Consider the following 16946-nt stretch of genomic DNA (forward strand, 5'->3'; position numbering starts at 1 on the left):
AAAATGAGGGGGAAAATAGGGCAAACAGCTAAGGAAAAAGAGGTCAAACATGAAAGAGGAGTAAGAAGTAGCAGAAAGAGGGAGGGAGCAAGGACAAACACCCCTAGGAAAAGAAAGAAAATTGATGGGTTGTTTGATGTTCTGAACACCTGGAAAATAATATTCATTTGCTGGATCTTGAAATATTTGAAAAAAAAAAACCAGTAAGTATATATAAATCAAGCAAACAAAATGAGAGGCAATTATCAATGCTAGGAAAAATAAGTTGTCTAAGAAAGAAATGTCATCATAATAATTGTGTGATTTGTAGCGAGTGGTATTTATGCCATCGCACTAGTGTAGCAATTGATTATTGATTTATCCAAATTTGAAAGGATGGAGAGGGAAAGAAGGCAAGTTAGGGGAAAAGAGCTGAATACCTATCATTGCTTGGTGTCTGTCAGCCCCCACTACAACCATCTGCTGAGAACAATCACACAGTGGGAATAATCTCTCAAAGGAGTTTCCAAACCAAGACTTTTTTTGTTCTTGTGATCAGTTACTATTTCTCCCATTTATTTGTGATCAGTACAGATTATTTTGTTCTGCTTTCGTCATCGTTTTGTGTATTTTTTTTTACAAAATTTTCATGATAGTTTTATTTTTTAAGGTCTTGCCTTATTGACAGTGTCTCATTTTTCTTTCCCCAGTACTTCATCTGATATACCACCTACTTTAATCTATTAATGGTTACTTTTAAGGGATAAAAACGTAGCCTTACATTTCTCTAATTAGTCACATCATGAATGAAGCAGTGTTTCTGGGTTTAGCACATATAAGAGAAATGATCATTCAACTATTTTTCCATCAGCTCATTTCCCACCTTGCTCTCATGCTCAGGATCTTGTGGGAGGGGCTGGGGAGTCCCAACATAATCGTGGCCTTTTCAGCCTTGTGTTAGAAAAAATGTAGCATTTCAGGTCCACTTCACATCTATTGGGGTAGAACCTACATTTTATTGGGGTCTGGAGATGATTCGTGTGTACAGTGATGTTTAGGAAGAGGCTCTTTAGACATCAGGCTGTCCCCTTGGGTTGGTTAAGATCATACATAGGTTTTATTTTATTTTATTTTATTTTATTTTATTTATTTTATTTTATTTATTTTATTTTTTGTCCATACCTGCAGCATATGGAAGTTTCTGGGCCAGGGATCAAACCTGTGCCACAACAGTGACAATGCTGGATCCTTAACTGCTAGGCCACCAGGTAACTCCATATATGCAAAATTTAGAGCCCAGGGACAGGTCGTAGAGGGAGGACCAGCATCTTATTGTCTCTCAATCCAGAGGTTTACTTTTCTTCCAGAGGTAAAAAAAAAAATATATATATATATACATATATACATATATAGCAGTTGTCTCTTGTTCTAATACATGATGCCACAGTTTGCACAGAACAAAGGGTCATGACAATTTATTGTGAAAAATTTTATCAGTATAAATTGATCTTCTGTATATACATGAAACTTCCTTACAGTAAATTCCACTTTTCTAAAATTGATAACTACTCCTGCCTTCTTTTTTTTCTTCATTTTCCCCATTATAGCTTTTATTTTTAAATGTTTAAGTATTATTGTTTTACATATATGGAGAGTTTATATTCAGAGTTTGTTTTTCACAAACTGATTTGAAAGTTAATTTTCATAGCTGATATATTTGCTTTCACATTTTCACCTTATTTTGTGCTTTCGGCTCTTAGTATGTCCTTGCTGTCTATTCAATTTTGTCCTTTTAATACACAGACTCTGTTTTAAACACTTTTATCTTTTCCACTGACTTTGAAGGTTTATACCCAATTTCCCTGGATTTTTTGCCATATTACTGCAAAATGATTATTTGACATTTCATGCAGTTTTGAAGCTCTTTTCCACAAACCATTTAAACTTAACTCTTGATTTAGTGGCTCTTAATGCTAACCGCTTTTCACACTATAAGATCTTCATCTTTGGGTTCTTAACTTTTGTTTTTTTTCTCTGAGAGTCGGAGCACGCTCACAATGAGCTTTTACATGAGGGGTAGGCGGGTATGACACTGAATCCATGAGTCTTTTCTTCTCTTGCTCCTTCTTCTTTAAACTAATTTTCATTCAGTTTATTACATCCTTTTATTCATATGACTGGGTTGAAATGCACGTAGGGTGTTTTTTCTCCAATTCTCATTTCTGTCTGCAATTTATTCTAACAAAAATCCTAGGCTCAGTTATTTTTATTTCTTGGTATATATCCTTTTTCCCCTGTCCAGATGTTTTTCCTTATAATGAGCCTTTTCTACCTGCAAAATAAGGGATATTTTTCATCTCCGAAAATTTGTTTCAATCTCTGGTGTCATTATCATATTCCTGTTGTTTTGATGATTCCTCTTGGGAACCTCTGAAACTTCTAGATCCTGCTTGTGTCCTGTGTTCTCAGTTTTATACTCCTTTCTCCTCTTATTTTTTGTCTTTGTCTTTTCTGAGGGGGATTCTTAAGGTGATGGTCTACATTTATAATTCTGCGTTGTGCAGTTGTTGATTATTCTCTGTGCTTCTGTGGCGATGTTCATCCTGCTCTGGCATTTTTTTTTAGCTTCCCTTTTCTCACTTAGCATTGGCTTACTTTCATATGATCTGGTCTCTTCTTGTGAATTTCTGCTTCTGTTTCATAGAGGCTGTATCTTTCTGAACGCTGAAGATGTCAAACACATTTCTACAAGTTTCTTCTGGGTCCTATGCAGAAGGTTGTTGAGGCATTGTTTTCTTCTGGTTGTTCAAGATATTTCTTTCCCTGTGTGTAGCAACTTTTTTTGAACGGTCCCATGTGGTTGTGCTATTGTTACTGTTCTTGCTTTTATTGAGCAGAGAGAGTTCTAAGCCCAGTGTGCAGGTTGCTCATGGCACCTCCTGTCCTCTCCGCCGCTATTGGAATCCCTTTCTGCATTAACTAGGCAACGCTTCCAGAGACTCCTTCCTGGAATGGCTCTGCTGGATTTTGATGGATTTATGTTCCCCTCGCTGGCTGGGGTGAATGGAAATCTACAACTCAACAGTTTGGTTTGCTCAGAGGTTCCCTCTCATCTCATCCTCACCTACAGTCTTTTGCTGTTGCTCTCAGCAACCAATGCGTCATTGCCAACCCTGACTATTTTATACTGGGATTTTGTAGTCTCCAATCCCAAAGAACTCCAGAAGGTAGAAACTGGCAAGTGGGAAGAAGGGAGGAGCACCTGCAGAGGTGCCACAAAAGCAACGTAAACGGAGCGAGGCGTCAAACGTGCGCTGCTCCTGTCAGTACTCAGTGGCCCCACTGGCGTCTTGAGCCAGGGAGAGAAGAAGGAAAAGTGTCTTCTCATCTCTTTTTATATTAGAAACACCAGAGCCACCGAATGTGTCTACTTCTCATTCCAGTATATTCAGCCTTTCAATTAGCTGAAATCAACTGCCGATTCCAGAAACAGAAAGGCAGGTAATTCTGCTCGCAGCTTCACAGGGAGTTTTTATATTTTGTTTTGCCGTCATAGAAGTAGTTAGAATTCAAGCAAAGCTGTTAAAGAACTGCTAGCTGGTGATGATGAGGTTAATTTTTGCCCCTAGAATGAGTCAAAATTTTACTAATAGTACGGTTTGAAAATTAAGGTACACATGTCTATTATATGTTATGCCGATTAGGTGCAGCAGCCTGCTTCTGGGTAAATTAGCTTCATTCCAGAATCCCACCTAAACAATGTAGTTTATGCACATAATGCTCTTCACACTCTGCTGGAACCGTGCATGACCTCGTGTAGTCAGTCACTCTTCTTGAGAAACGTCTGGCTTTGAGTGACACAGACAGATTGAGAAGAAGCAAGCTGAGTTAGATTCAGGATCAACGCATAATAGCAGAAGTCCAGGAAGGCAAACAAGGTCGTTGCTTCTGGAAACTTAAATGGACAAGCCCATACATAGTTACTGTTCTCTGACAAATCACGTTTGCTGAGCTCTTCATGTCTTCCTTCACTCATCAGCAGACGACCTCTAGCGAGTGTCCTCAGAACACATCACTTCTCTCAACTCATTTAAGTATCTTCAAAATACTTTAATCGAATAAAATTGAAAATTAATTCACCTCAGCCTACAATACTCTATTTTGGAATGTTTCCATTGTAAATGGCATAATCAAAATATTATTTAGTAACTCTCTTTCTTCCTTTCAGTGTTTTCAACAGGGCTGTTGGGGAAAGACTCCTGAGACGGCAGGGATCCAATGCAAACAGTTTATTATAAAGAAAAAAACAGATACTTCGGGTGCAGCTATTCCGATGAGTTCAGGAGAAAAGGATAACATACTCTCAACATAGTTCTTGGGGAGAATGTTCTGGGCCTTTTTTGTATATCAATAAAACTTGTGCATCATATTTAGAAAATGCAGCATTTCTATTAGAATTTAACATATTAAAAAATCATGACTTGTTAGAAATAATAAATCACATTTGGAAAAGATTTTAATATAGCTCAGTATCGTACATCTTTCCTGAAAGCCTTTAAAGATCAGCCCTTCACTCGTTGATGCATAAGGGGAAAGGAAAACTGCTTTTAATAAAGTCCCTTTTGAGTCTTTTTTCTTACCGTACTGCTTTTCACAGCAGGGAGCACTGACCTCTTGCTTGGTTTCACTTTCTGTGTCTTGGTAGCCATGGGGAGTGGTCAGTTACAGATCTTTTAGAGGAATCTCAAAGACGTGAGAGCAAGTTTTAGAGCTGACTCAGTTTAGACTGTGATGGAAGAACTGCCAAAATCGAATTCTACTGACATTTAACTCAAATCAGTAAAATAGTGACCACGGATAAGATTAAGTAATCCAGACTGTGGGAAAGGACACAACGCTGAAATATTTTGTTCTTGTTTTGGTCAGACCACGTGGCAAGACTGCCCCTGAGACAGTGAGGGTGGGGTTCCCCCATAGCTAGGAAACTAGGCAGGCATCCTGTCAATCACCGTGGGCGGGAGTCCATCCTGGAGTTGGGAGTCCATCCTGCTCATCCCTCTGAAGCTGTGGAGCAGCTGGGACCATAGCCAGTGGGTGAAGCACCAGGGGCAATGCTGGCTGGAAAGAGTGGAATTTCTCCTGCTTATGAGCTGCTCAAAGGCACCAAGCCCTGCTTTCAATCATCAGCAGCGACAGAAGCTGAAGCAGCAGCAAGAGCAGGACAGGAGAGCAGCTGTGGTGCAGGTGGCATCTAGGCACGTGCGGGTGGGTGATGAGGGGGCCAGGACTGGTCATTTGGACTTAGAGAAGGACAGTATCCCTCCTGGAGTCCTGCCCCTGTGGGGTGGCCCTATTACAATGGCCATCAGCAGGATGGCAGCAAGGTGAGGAGACTAGACTGGAAGAAACTAAGGGTCTTGTTTGGGAGCCATGAGAGGCCATCTTACTGGACAATGAAAATCTCAGAAACACATTTAAAGGGGTGCTTTCAGCCAGCTAGTCTGTAGGGACTCAGGTCAGGATAAATCGGCCACAGAAAGGAAGCACAATCTCATTTTATAGACAAATAGATAAAGTCAGTGACAGGGTTACTTGAGAGGCCTCCCAGATAACCTATTGTAGATAAAAAAATTCAAATATTTAACAACATTAATCTTTTCTCCATTCCAGATTTTTCCTAATATTATGAATTGTACTACCTAAAAGATACTAAACAATTGTGCTTATATTGTATACTATATACTTCTGAATGCACAAATTAATGCTAATGTTTGTATCTTCACTGTGAGTGTTTTAAGTTAGTGTAAAGCCCATGCAATTTAGTTTATTTGTGTTGCTAAGCCACAATGCTATACTGATGATGGGATATATTAGGAGATTTGGGATGCCTGGTCCCATAAGCCAATTTGTGAAAATTCCTGCAAAACCTGGGGATAGCTCCAGTCTGTTGTGTTTTATTGCTTAATTAGCAGGTTGTCAAAAAGTGGCACCATATAAACTGAGTGACGCTTTTTCACCTGTTCACTTACTTTTTATCGGGATAATGAGCTGTGGAATGACAGGAAGAATCTTGTTCCCCCCGTGTTCCAGCATGTCGTGGATTCCTTGCCGAGCAAAAAATTCATAGGGAAATGTCATTTCACAGAGCCCGTCAAAAAACAGAGGCAGATAATGATGGTAATCCAGCTTTTCAATTTCTACCTGAAAGGAGAGAAAAGATGCCATGTGAAAACAAAAATGAGGCAAAGCATGGCTGGGCCAGCTGTGAAGCTGTCACCAACTTAGGAGAAGCAAGTTCTTCAGAACTTCAGGAAGATTTTATTAACCAACTCATCTAACGACCTCAAGTGTGTTGTCACATTTTTGATCTAGTAGCAATGTGTTTAAAATCATTGACCTTTAAAAGCTTAACCGATTAAAAATCACAAATAATCTATATTGGGAGCACTTTGTTTTGGGGTTCTTAGGTTTTTTGTTTTTTTTTTAACCATTTGGCACAATGGGAATGCTAAATGCAATACTAAAAAAAGCTTCAAGAAGTCCACAGTTTGTATGCTGAAAAGATATATAAGAATATATATATAAGAATAAAACGTGAAAAATGTTGACAAGAGATTAGCATCTGAATATCTAACAAAAATCTAATAGAGATTTCACATTAATATATTCTTGTGAGATACGTCTCTTTTGGACCCGGCAAATACGAGAGTGAGGGGTAAAATATGATTCCGTGGATGTCCTCTGGAGCCTGGAAGTCAAGCAGGATGCTAGTGCCATCAAGATAGAGTGGGCAAGACACACAGCGGGCTGAACCTAAACAGACCATTGACCCCTCAAAAGTAAAATATCCTGAGTCTCTCCTCTGTCTTTTCTGGAGGGCAGAGAAATATCACTTTTCCACGTCTATATCCTTCACCCTCAATAATGCCTGCATGACCTTTTGTCCAGAGCTTTGCAATGGTATCAAGCACCCAAAAGAATGGGAAAAAAAATTCTAGAACAGAAAAAAGAGATGGTAGTTTGGGAGCTGTTCACATGTAGATTTGTTCTAACCTGGGTCCTCTGCTATCTAGAGTATCCCTGACCTGACTTACTACCTTCAAGGTGACAGAAGTGATGGAGATATCATGGGTGGGAAGAAGCCAACAGACTCAGACTGTGGACATAACACACCTACACAGAGCAAAGGATGGAGCATTCCCAGTAAGAGGTGCAAACTTCCCTGGTTTTCCAGTCCTTACGCATGCACCCAGATTCCAGTTATCAGCTTAAAATTAAATAAGGAGCCCATAAAACCTTGGAGAAACCCCTTTGTACTGGGAGGTTTTCATACTCCCAGCATTCTGGAGTTTTTTAGACACATGCCTGCCTGCCCCTGGGTGTGAGTAACTGATAAAAAAGCCCACCACATTTCTGAGTGCTTACTATGAGTCTAGGTGAATCAAATGTCCTCCAGACTGCTCATGGACCACACAGCTAACTAAGGAAGTAAGCAATCACGACTCAATTCTTAGACGCCCTCTTGGAAGTAGAGCTTGGTAAAATGAATCCCCAATGGAGGTATATACAGATAACAGCTTTATTTTATATTCCTGAACATTTGTAAAATTTGCTTTATTCACGGTAAAAGTTTATGGAATATATATTTAATACCAACTTTCTCAAGGGTTTTCATGTATTTGAAAACGTTTTAGAAATTAGTTTGTGCAATTAAAAAAATTATAGTTACATCATTTAGCTCCAAAATGTTGTGATCTATAATTTTACCTTGTAACTTAACTTTATAATAAAAATGTCAACTGTACTATATTTTGACTCATATTTTTGATATTTTGCTAATTCTCTTTTTTAACCCACTGTTACAATTTTACTTATGTCTCTTATAAACAGCAAATCATTAAATTTTGTACTTTAATATGGTCTTAAGACTTTGAATTTTATACAATGTCATTCACAGTTATAGTTATGTCTAGTTAATATCTATCATCTTATTTTTTGGTTTTGGAATGTCATTTTTGATTTCCATTTTCCTTTCAATTTTGTAGTTTTGTCATGTGGATTGTTCTATATTAATTTTGTGCATAATGATTTAAAAGGTAAAACAGCCTATTTAAATATTTTATTTCAGTTATCTCACAGCATTCTCAAATATTTTAAAACAGATTTATCTTAGAGAAGTAAGTTAAAAAATCTCCTACCATGATTACTAACATACTAATTTTTCCTTGTAATTTTGTAGATTTTTTTGGTATGGTTTGGGGCAACAAGTCCAACAACAGCAATGATAAAAATGCCACGTTTGGATACCAGACACGATTATAAATACTTAGGTGTATTAATTCACTTAATCCTCATAAGAGCTCTATGAGGTAGGTGTTAATGGCATTCCAGATTTTAATATGAGGAAACTGAGGCACAGAGAAGTTGAATAACTTGCCTAAGATTCACAGCTCGTTAGTGCCAGAGCTAGGATCCAAACTCAGGCAGTCTGGCTGCAGGAAGTGGTTTTACTCCCTTGCTGTTAGACATGTCAGGTTTCAGCATTATTGTAATCTAGTAAATTGGCCCCTCTATCCTCATTTCATTACTAATGCAGTTTGTCTTCGTCTAATCTGATACTAATATTGCTACCACCGGTTTGTCTACTACATATTTTTCTTTTCTCTTACTATCTTTTACTTTCTTTCTTCTTTTGACATTACATATCTTTTCCAAGTAGCTTATAGTTAGGCTTGTTTGTTCCTCTCCCATTTTATAACATGTCTTCAAACAACAAATATTGAGCATACACATGATCCTTTGTTTCAAAAGTTTTGAAAAAGAAAGAAAAGCCATGGGAGAAAGGATAAAGGAAGAGAAAAAAGAGAGCATTGGAAAGATAGCAAAATTGAATGAAAGATTGAGTGAGAGACTGAGAAAGAAAAAGTTATCTCTGTCTTTAACTTCTAGCTCACTGACACAGCAGTTCTTTCCTACCAGAAATTCTCTTCTTGTAAGCCCTTCTTCTGACCTGTTCATCAATTGTTTGGCATGTATATTTCACTGAAGATCTATTGTCTTAACAATGGAATAAAAACTTAGTCCATTTTGAGGTCAAAAACTTCTTTAAACACTACAGGCATTTCTCTCCTTGCGACAGGGTAATTTTTTTGTACATAACTTTCTGTTCTGTTGGCATATCTTCTAAAATTTCTTCTTTATTATTATAATATTGCTTCAGTTGATGAATTTGGCATAGGCCTTAGGGAAAACGCTCACATTCCATTTATAATCAGGAACTTTTGTATTTGTTTTGTTTTTAATGATATCCCTGGCTTAATATATTTTTCTATTTATCTGAAGAGCTCCTTCTGGCTACCAACACCATTTTCACATTGTTTTCCACAATAAAGGTACCTATCCTTCCTCACTCCCATTCTTTCTTCAACCGTTTCTCTCTCAGCTCACTGAGGCTGCTTTTACCCAGGTTCCCAGTGCCCTTCATTCAGTGTCTAGTCCTCCAGGCCCTTTTCGGCTCATTAGCATGACACCGATACAGCTGACCTTGTGAAGCTGTCTTCCTTGGGCCTCCTGATAACACACCCTCATCACTGGGGTTCAGCCTTGACTTCCTTCTTTCGAATTCTGTATCCAATCCATCGACAATTTGATGGATTCTGTCTCCAAACAAATCCTCATTTCATTCACCGTTCCCCTATTTTGCTTTCCACCAGCTTCGTCTAAGTCACCAGCTTTCCCCGCCTGGATTACTGCAACAGCCTCCTGACAATCTCCCTGTTTCTGTGTTTTGCCCCATTTCCATTCTCCATACGTTTGGGTCCTGGCCTGCGGTGGCTCCTGACTAATGTCCCACCAGGGCCTCCCTGATCTGCTGCTCCCTTGGCTGCACACTGTCCTCCTGCAGCATGCTGCCCAGAGACACCGGTGCCTTTTGTTCCCCAGGCCTCACTCGTTCCTCCCTGGAGACTTTCTTTGAATGTGCTCCTCCCCTTCTCTCCAGACCTCTTGGTTGCTGGCAATTCCTTTCATGGAGAGTTCAGCTCAGCGAGGCCCTCTTACCATTGCCTACTGCCCTGTTTGATTTTCTTTGTGGCCCTTATCATTTATTCATTGCCGTTTCTTAAGTTCTGTTGTTCAGGGAGCTTGTCATTGCCTAGAAGGGTGTCTGGCACATAATAGGTGAATACTCAATAAGCATGTGTTTGAATTTTAATTCTGACCTTTTGAATCTATCCTCTGTGCTAACTCTGTGAGATGCATACTCAGCTAAAGAACAATGGCCAGATGATGAATGGCCACATCTAGAGCTGAGGCTGGAGACGATGGCAGAGCACACAGAGGTGCGGTGTTGAACAGGACCCTGTAGCATGAAGAAGTACGTATGTTTCTATAAACTTATGTGTCCTACAAATAAAATGCCATGTTTCTCTATTAGGATGGCAGTGATTATTTACATTTCAGGAATTCTGTATTTTGATAATCAGGATGGGCTTCTTGGTGCTTTTATTTATCCTCATTTCACTAGAAATTATTTAGGGCTTATTTTGTTATTCTGTTTAAAAATTTAGAAGGAAAAATTTCTGTTTTTCATTGTATCATCAAAAACAAACAATTAATGAGTGTCTATAATTAATATATTGGAATAATAATAATACAAGATCATCTTTCTAAAATATCTAGATGTTTAGAAAAACTCAAGATTAAAACCAAAATTTAAACCAGAGATAAATGAGAAGATCCCTTATTTATCTTTGTGAGTGTATCTGTCACATAGTGACTTCTACTCCTCAGAGGCCTTCTAAGGCTTCCTTTATTCATTTAAACTTGTAAGAGATCAGTTTGTTTATTTATCAATAAACCTTTTTCGGTTATGTAAACTATTTTTCTCTTAATATAACTTTTTAATAACAAATATTACACTTTATATTTCTTTGCTATTACTGTAAAGATAGTAGTTTTCAAACTTTATAAAATTTGGGGATCTTTCTTCAAAGTTTATGCAAGGATTCCAGAATTAAAAGAAAGTTGTTTGAAGTGAGACAAAGGACAAGGCTGTTTTAAACATATTAGATAGATAAAATTTCACAGTAATATACTGATGGATGGTTGCTTGGGTATTAACTCCAGAAACATCAAGTATTTTTATGCAGAGAATCTTCCTTTTAAATTTATGTTTTATAGGTTTTTGAAGATTCACATAGTACCTACAGGTTGATCTCTACATATTACGGTGACCTCCAGCCAAAAGCAATACAACTCTAACTTCATGTGTCTTTTTAACCCTGCACTAAAAGGCCAGAAATACAGTGAGGTTATGATTTTCTTAAAAAAAAACCCTCAAGTCAGAAAACTTACTCTTGCATTTTTCATATCCTTGCTTCAATTAGCAAATGAAACATCATTAACAATATCTGTTATTACGAGTCCTACAACCAAGGATCTTGCTTAGAACCACGAAAATCTGAAAAAGTATACTTACCTATTAATATATTATGACCTCATTTAGACTTATTATGTTTCTAAAGTAAAATGTTAACTCATTGTCTTGAATACTTAAGGCAGCTGTTGAGTAATTGCACTATCTGCAGATGATATATAACGTATTTCAAATGTGGATATACGTCTCTTTTTCAAATGTGGGTGGGTGCATTTGTAATGAATAACTGAAAATAATTTATGTCATTTTACATTTTCTCAACAATACTGAATATATAACTAAAATCCTATCAAAGTACACGATGCAAAAATAAGACTTTTAACATGCAAAATACTCTTTAGCAGCAAAAAGGAGATTTCAGGGTAGTACCCCTTCATGGCTCAGCAGAAACTAATCTGACTAGTATCCATGAGGACGCAAGTTTGATTCCTGGTATTGATCAGTGGATTAAGGATCTGGCATTGCGGTGAGCTGTGGTGTAGGCTGCAGGTGCAGCTTGGATCCCACGTTGCTGTGGCTGTGGCTGTGGTGTAGGCCAGCAGCTACAGCTCCAATTTGACCCCTAGCCTGGGAACCTCCATATGCTGCAGGTGCAGCCCTAAAAATACAAAAAAAAAAAAAAGAGAGAGAGAGAGGGAGAGAGAGATTTCATACCGGATAGCAGACAAGGATGATGTATATCCTTAAAAGTTTAAAAAAATACCAAAATGTGTTAAAATAAAAGTTAAGTCAAGAAATCCTCAGACGCTAAAGAAAAAACAAAACAAAACAAAAATCCCCAAAAACACAGAGTGACAGAAATGATGCCCATGACCCTGGGTTGCGTCAGACCGAGACTGAGTTCCAACACCGGGAACGAGCTTTCAGTGTCTCAAGAGTTCAGGAAAACGGGGTATCTGACAAGAGAAGGGGGTTAAGCTGAAACCCCTAGGGCCCTTGAAGAGCTGTTTTGCCTGTGAAAAGAGGGCCTTTCTTACCACCAGTTTATGGAACTACAAAGAAACTCGATATTTGACAAAGCTGTTGATGGAGAAAACTTCCTCTAAGAAACAGAAACCCAAGGGAAATCTGAAGTTAAGGAATTAAGAAAAAAAATGTTTTTGGGCCACAGAAAGGAAATTTCTGTGGCCAGATAAAAGCAAACCCGAAAATGCTAACACTTACATAATCCAGGTATGTGGGACTGCCACAGAAAATGAAACTCCCCACTAATATTCAGCATTCATTTATGGTAATGGAATCACCATGAGGAAGACCCACTAAACCAGTTAAGTGTGAGAATGGGCTCTAGAACTAGCAGCTAGCCATAACAGAATAAACTCTGAAAAGAAACATTTGAAAGATGCGTAAAACATAGAAGAGTATGTCTCTAAAAAAACAAAAAAAACCCCAAAAAACCTAGATAATACTTCCAGAAAATAGACCAAAAGAGAGCAGGGGTCTGGGTCACAGGACTGAGGAGTCAACACAGAGTCAGTCCGGGGAGGTAAGGCTGTGGAAAAGACGGCAGGGAAGTCCCAAGCTGAGATGTTCCCATGCTCAACCCATGAGTTCAAACAGAGAAGTCAGAGCGGAGAAAGGAGTCTTTGGAGAAATAATCGTGACTCTTTCAAAATTGAAGAAAACTGTGAATCTTCAGATTGAAAATGTGTTTCTAGACACTTCTTTAACAGAAAAACTATAAAACTCCAAAGCCAAGGAAAAGAATTAAAAGTAGGCAGAAACAAAAGGGAGATTACATATATAGGATCAAAACTGGACTGAAATTTCATTTCTCATGAACAAAATAGAGGCCAGAGGACAAGGCAAAAATCCTTCAATGTGCTGAAGGAGCACTAATTGTTAACCTTTAATGCAATACTCAGTTAAATCACTGTTCAAAACAAAGACAAATTAAATATATGTGACCAAGACATAAGACTAAGAGGTTTTGTTTGTTTGTTTGGGTTTGGTTTTATTTTTTAACCTAAGGATCGTTATTCTAACCAAAGATAGAATTTACTAAAAAGTAAGGTGATCACAGGACAAAGAAGTGAGATGTAAGAAATAATAGTATACAAACTGTCAAACAAATTGATGACTAAATAAGCATTGACAATAAAAAATTAAAAATCATTGATTACAATTACCTTAAAAAGGAAAGGAAAAGTAGCGACGATGACAGGAAGGTGACCTGAGTCAAAGTAAGGTCCTTGCATTGATAGGGAAGAGGATAAAATTATTGATTGGCTTTAGACTTAAGCATATTAAAGTGCGTGGATACACTGAAAGAACAGAGATAAAATTAACTTTGAGAATAGAATGCGGTAGAGGGAGTGAATAAAGCTCTATCAACCCCACAGAAGGCTGGCTAAATATCCCACCTGCCTCCAGGAGAAAACATGGAGAGAAGAAAATACATAGGATGAATCCAAATATTTAAGTAATTGTAGTAAGCGTAAATGGATTTAATTCTCTTGTTAAAGGATTCTCAAAAGAGGGAAAATATGCATCAGTTATAAATTTGTTTATAAGAAGCACATTCAAAATGTGTCAGAAAAACATGGAAAATAAGATATGGTAAAAAAAAAATAATGTGTGATGTAGGATAAATTCCTGGAAGACAGACTGCCTTATCAAAGGATATATATATTCGCAAATTTGATAGGTATTGCCAAGTCATGCTTCATAGGAACGATACTAACTTATTAGAGTTTCATTAGCAATATATGAGAGTACCTGTTCCTTCATGGTCTCCGTGAAGAGAAAGCTAACAAAGTTTGATTTTTGACAATATTATAGGTAAAAGGGTGTTTCTTTGTTATTTTAACTTGCATTTCTCTTTTGCGAGAAAAATCACCTTTTAAAGATATTTTTGGAAGCCATATTTATATCCTTTTCTTTGAATTGGATTTTTATATTCTTTGTCATTTTTTTTCTGTGACATTCACCTTTTTTTTTTTTTTTAGGAGCTCTTTTATATTAGGGAGATTCATCCTCTGTGTGTGACAAGAGTTTCAAGTTTTTCTTTTGTCATGCAGATTTCTTTTGTTTTAGAATTTATAAATCTTTTTATGGGTTCTGAAGTTTGAGTCATCATTAGAAAAGTTGCCCTTCATTTTGTAGCAGAAATAATAGAAACACTTAGAAAAGACAATTTAAAATTGTTTACTCTGGTACTTTTATAATTTTTTTCTTTACATATAAGCAATTAATCCATTTCTAACTTTTTTTGGTGTAGCTATTAGGTATGCTTCTAATGGCAACTTTTTTTCCAAATGGCTACCCAGTTGTCCCGGTGTATTTATTGAATAGTTGTTTATTGGATAGAAATTTCACTTATTACAAAGCCTTATTTCTTGACTTCCTATTCTATTTCATTGACCTTTCTTCTTCGTGAACCAGTGCTATTTTGATTTAATTATCACAATGGTTTAGTAATTTTTTTTTAAATATCTAATGGGCTAGCCCCCATTATTACCTTCCTTTTCTGTTTTTTAATAATTTTTTTTTTACTTTATAATGTGAAATTTAGACATAAGGTTTGCTTCATGGATCTTTATAAAAACGTGTTCAAATTTGATAAAATACATTCTTTATAAGCATACTTGAGATAGTTTAGAAAACCAAGTGAAAACTAAGCCACAAAGTAAGTCTCAAGAAATTCCAAAATACCTATGCTCCATGTGTCATGTTTTTAAGAAAATTAAAATAACAAACCATTAACTAAAAGGTAGCCAAACTTTTAACCTCCACACATTTGGAAACTTAGAAACACTTTTAAATTACTCATAGATCAAAGAGAAAATCCTTTTAGGAGTAACAACATGCTAAGAGTTGAATCACAATGGAATCTTTAACCTTAAAATAATAGAAAAAAATTGCCCATTTATAGACTCTTCCTAATAGAGAAAAAAGGAAAATTACACAACTCACTATATGAGACAGCGTAATCTTGCCACTAAAGGCAGATAACTATAGTCCAATCTCACCAAACCCAATAAAATACTAGACAAGATGAATTCAATAGCATGTTAAAGATTATGACCAAATTGGCTGTATTGTAGAAATATCAGAATATTTCAACATCATGTTTAAATTTTTAAAGGACGAAAAATTAGATCGCTCTAATAGATGCAGATAAAATCGTTCCTTAAAAATTTAAAATACTAAGCAAAAACCCACAGCAAATATCACACTTTATGGCGAAACTCTAAGAACATTCCCATTACGGAAAAATCCATAGAAAAGAGACAGGAGGACTGTTATCATTACTTCTATTCAACGTTGTACTGGTGGTTCCAGCTAATGCAGAAAACAAAATACATATGAACGCTGGGGGAAAAAACCCTCTTGTTATGTGAAGATGATATGGCTATCTGCATAGTATACCCAGACAAGCTACAAGCAAGTTCAATTAGTAAGAGTTCAGAAAAATTACTGCAACTGCATAAAAGACCAGCGCACTAAAAAAGAGTAGCATTCTTATATGCCGTTAAAAGCTCTTCAGAACATATACATACATTTAATATTCACAACAGTAAGAAATGAAGCAAAACAAACCCATTAAGGTAACTAGTAATAAAATTAACTGTCACTACACAAGTCTTTTTTTTTTTTTTTTTTTTTTGTCTTTTTGCCATTTCTAGGGCAGCTCCTGCGGCATATGGAGGTTCCCAGACTAGGGGTCTCATCGGAGCTGTAGCCACCGGCCTGCACCACAGCCACAGCAACTCGGGATCCCAGCTGCGTCTGCAACCTACACCACAGCTCATGGCAACACCGGATCCTTAACCCACTGAGCAAGGCCAAGGATTGAACCCATAACCTCATGGTTCCTCATCGGATACATTAACCACTCAGCCACGACAGGAACTCCAGTACACAAGCCTTTATGGAGACAATTATAAAAGATTACTAACAGGTATAAATGGAAAATAGGAATATGAAAAAAATGAATATATCAACTCATAGTTAAACTTATAAAGGTGGTAACTATGTCCAAATTCAGAAATTCAACCTAAATTGAAAGCAATTTTCCCATTCTTTTTTTTTTTTTTTTGTCTTTTTGGGGCCTCATCCACAGTATATGGAAGTTCACAGCCTAGAGGTGGAATTGGAGCTGAAACCGCTGGCCTAAGCCACAGCCACAGCCATGCCAGATCCAAGCCTTGTCTGCAACCTACGCCACAGCTCACGGCAACGCCAGATCCTAACCCACTGATGGATACCAGGGATCAAACGTGCGTCCTCATGGATACTACTCAGATTAGTTTCTGCTGAGCCACCACAGGAACTCCTGTTTCCCATTCTTTTTTTTTTTTTTGTCTTTTTTGCCATATCTAGGGCAGCTCCTGCGGCATATGGAGGTTCCCAGGCTAGGGGTTGAATTGGAGCTGTAGCCTCTGGCCTACACCAGAGCCACAGCAACGCGGGATCCGAGCTGCGTCTGCAACCTAAGCCACAGCTCACAGCAACGACGGATCCTTAACCCACTGAACAAGGTCAGGGACGGAACCCGCAACCTCATGGTTCCTAGTCGGATTCGTTA

General features: G+C 37.5%; 1 protein-coding gene across 1 annotated transcript in view; it reads right to left on the minus strand.

Annotated features, from left to right (window-relative positions):
* Positions 1 to 16946, minus strand: part of PACRG (parkin coregulated) — a 499477-nt gene that overhangs the window by 232084 nt on the left and 250447 nt on the right. Inside the window, exon 3 of the mRNA XM_047769777.1 lies at positions 6009 to 6180. Within this exon, the coding sequence (XP_047625733.1) occupies positions 6009 to 6180 (172 nt within the window). The remainder of the gene's footprint in view (positions 1 to 6008; positions 6181 to 16946) is intronic.

Source organism: Phacochoerus africanus, chromosome 2 (assembly GCF_016906955.1).
Source record: "Phacochoerus africanus isolate WHEZ1 chromosome 2, ROS_Pafr_v1, whole genome shotgun sequence".
In the NCBI taxonomy this organism is placed as follows: Eukaryota; Metazoa; Chordata; class Mammalia; order Artiodactyla; family Suidae; genus Phacochoerus; species Phacochoerus africanus.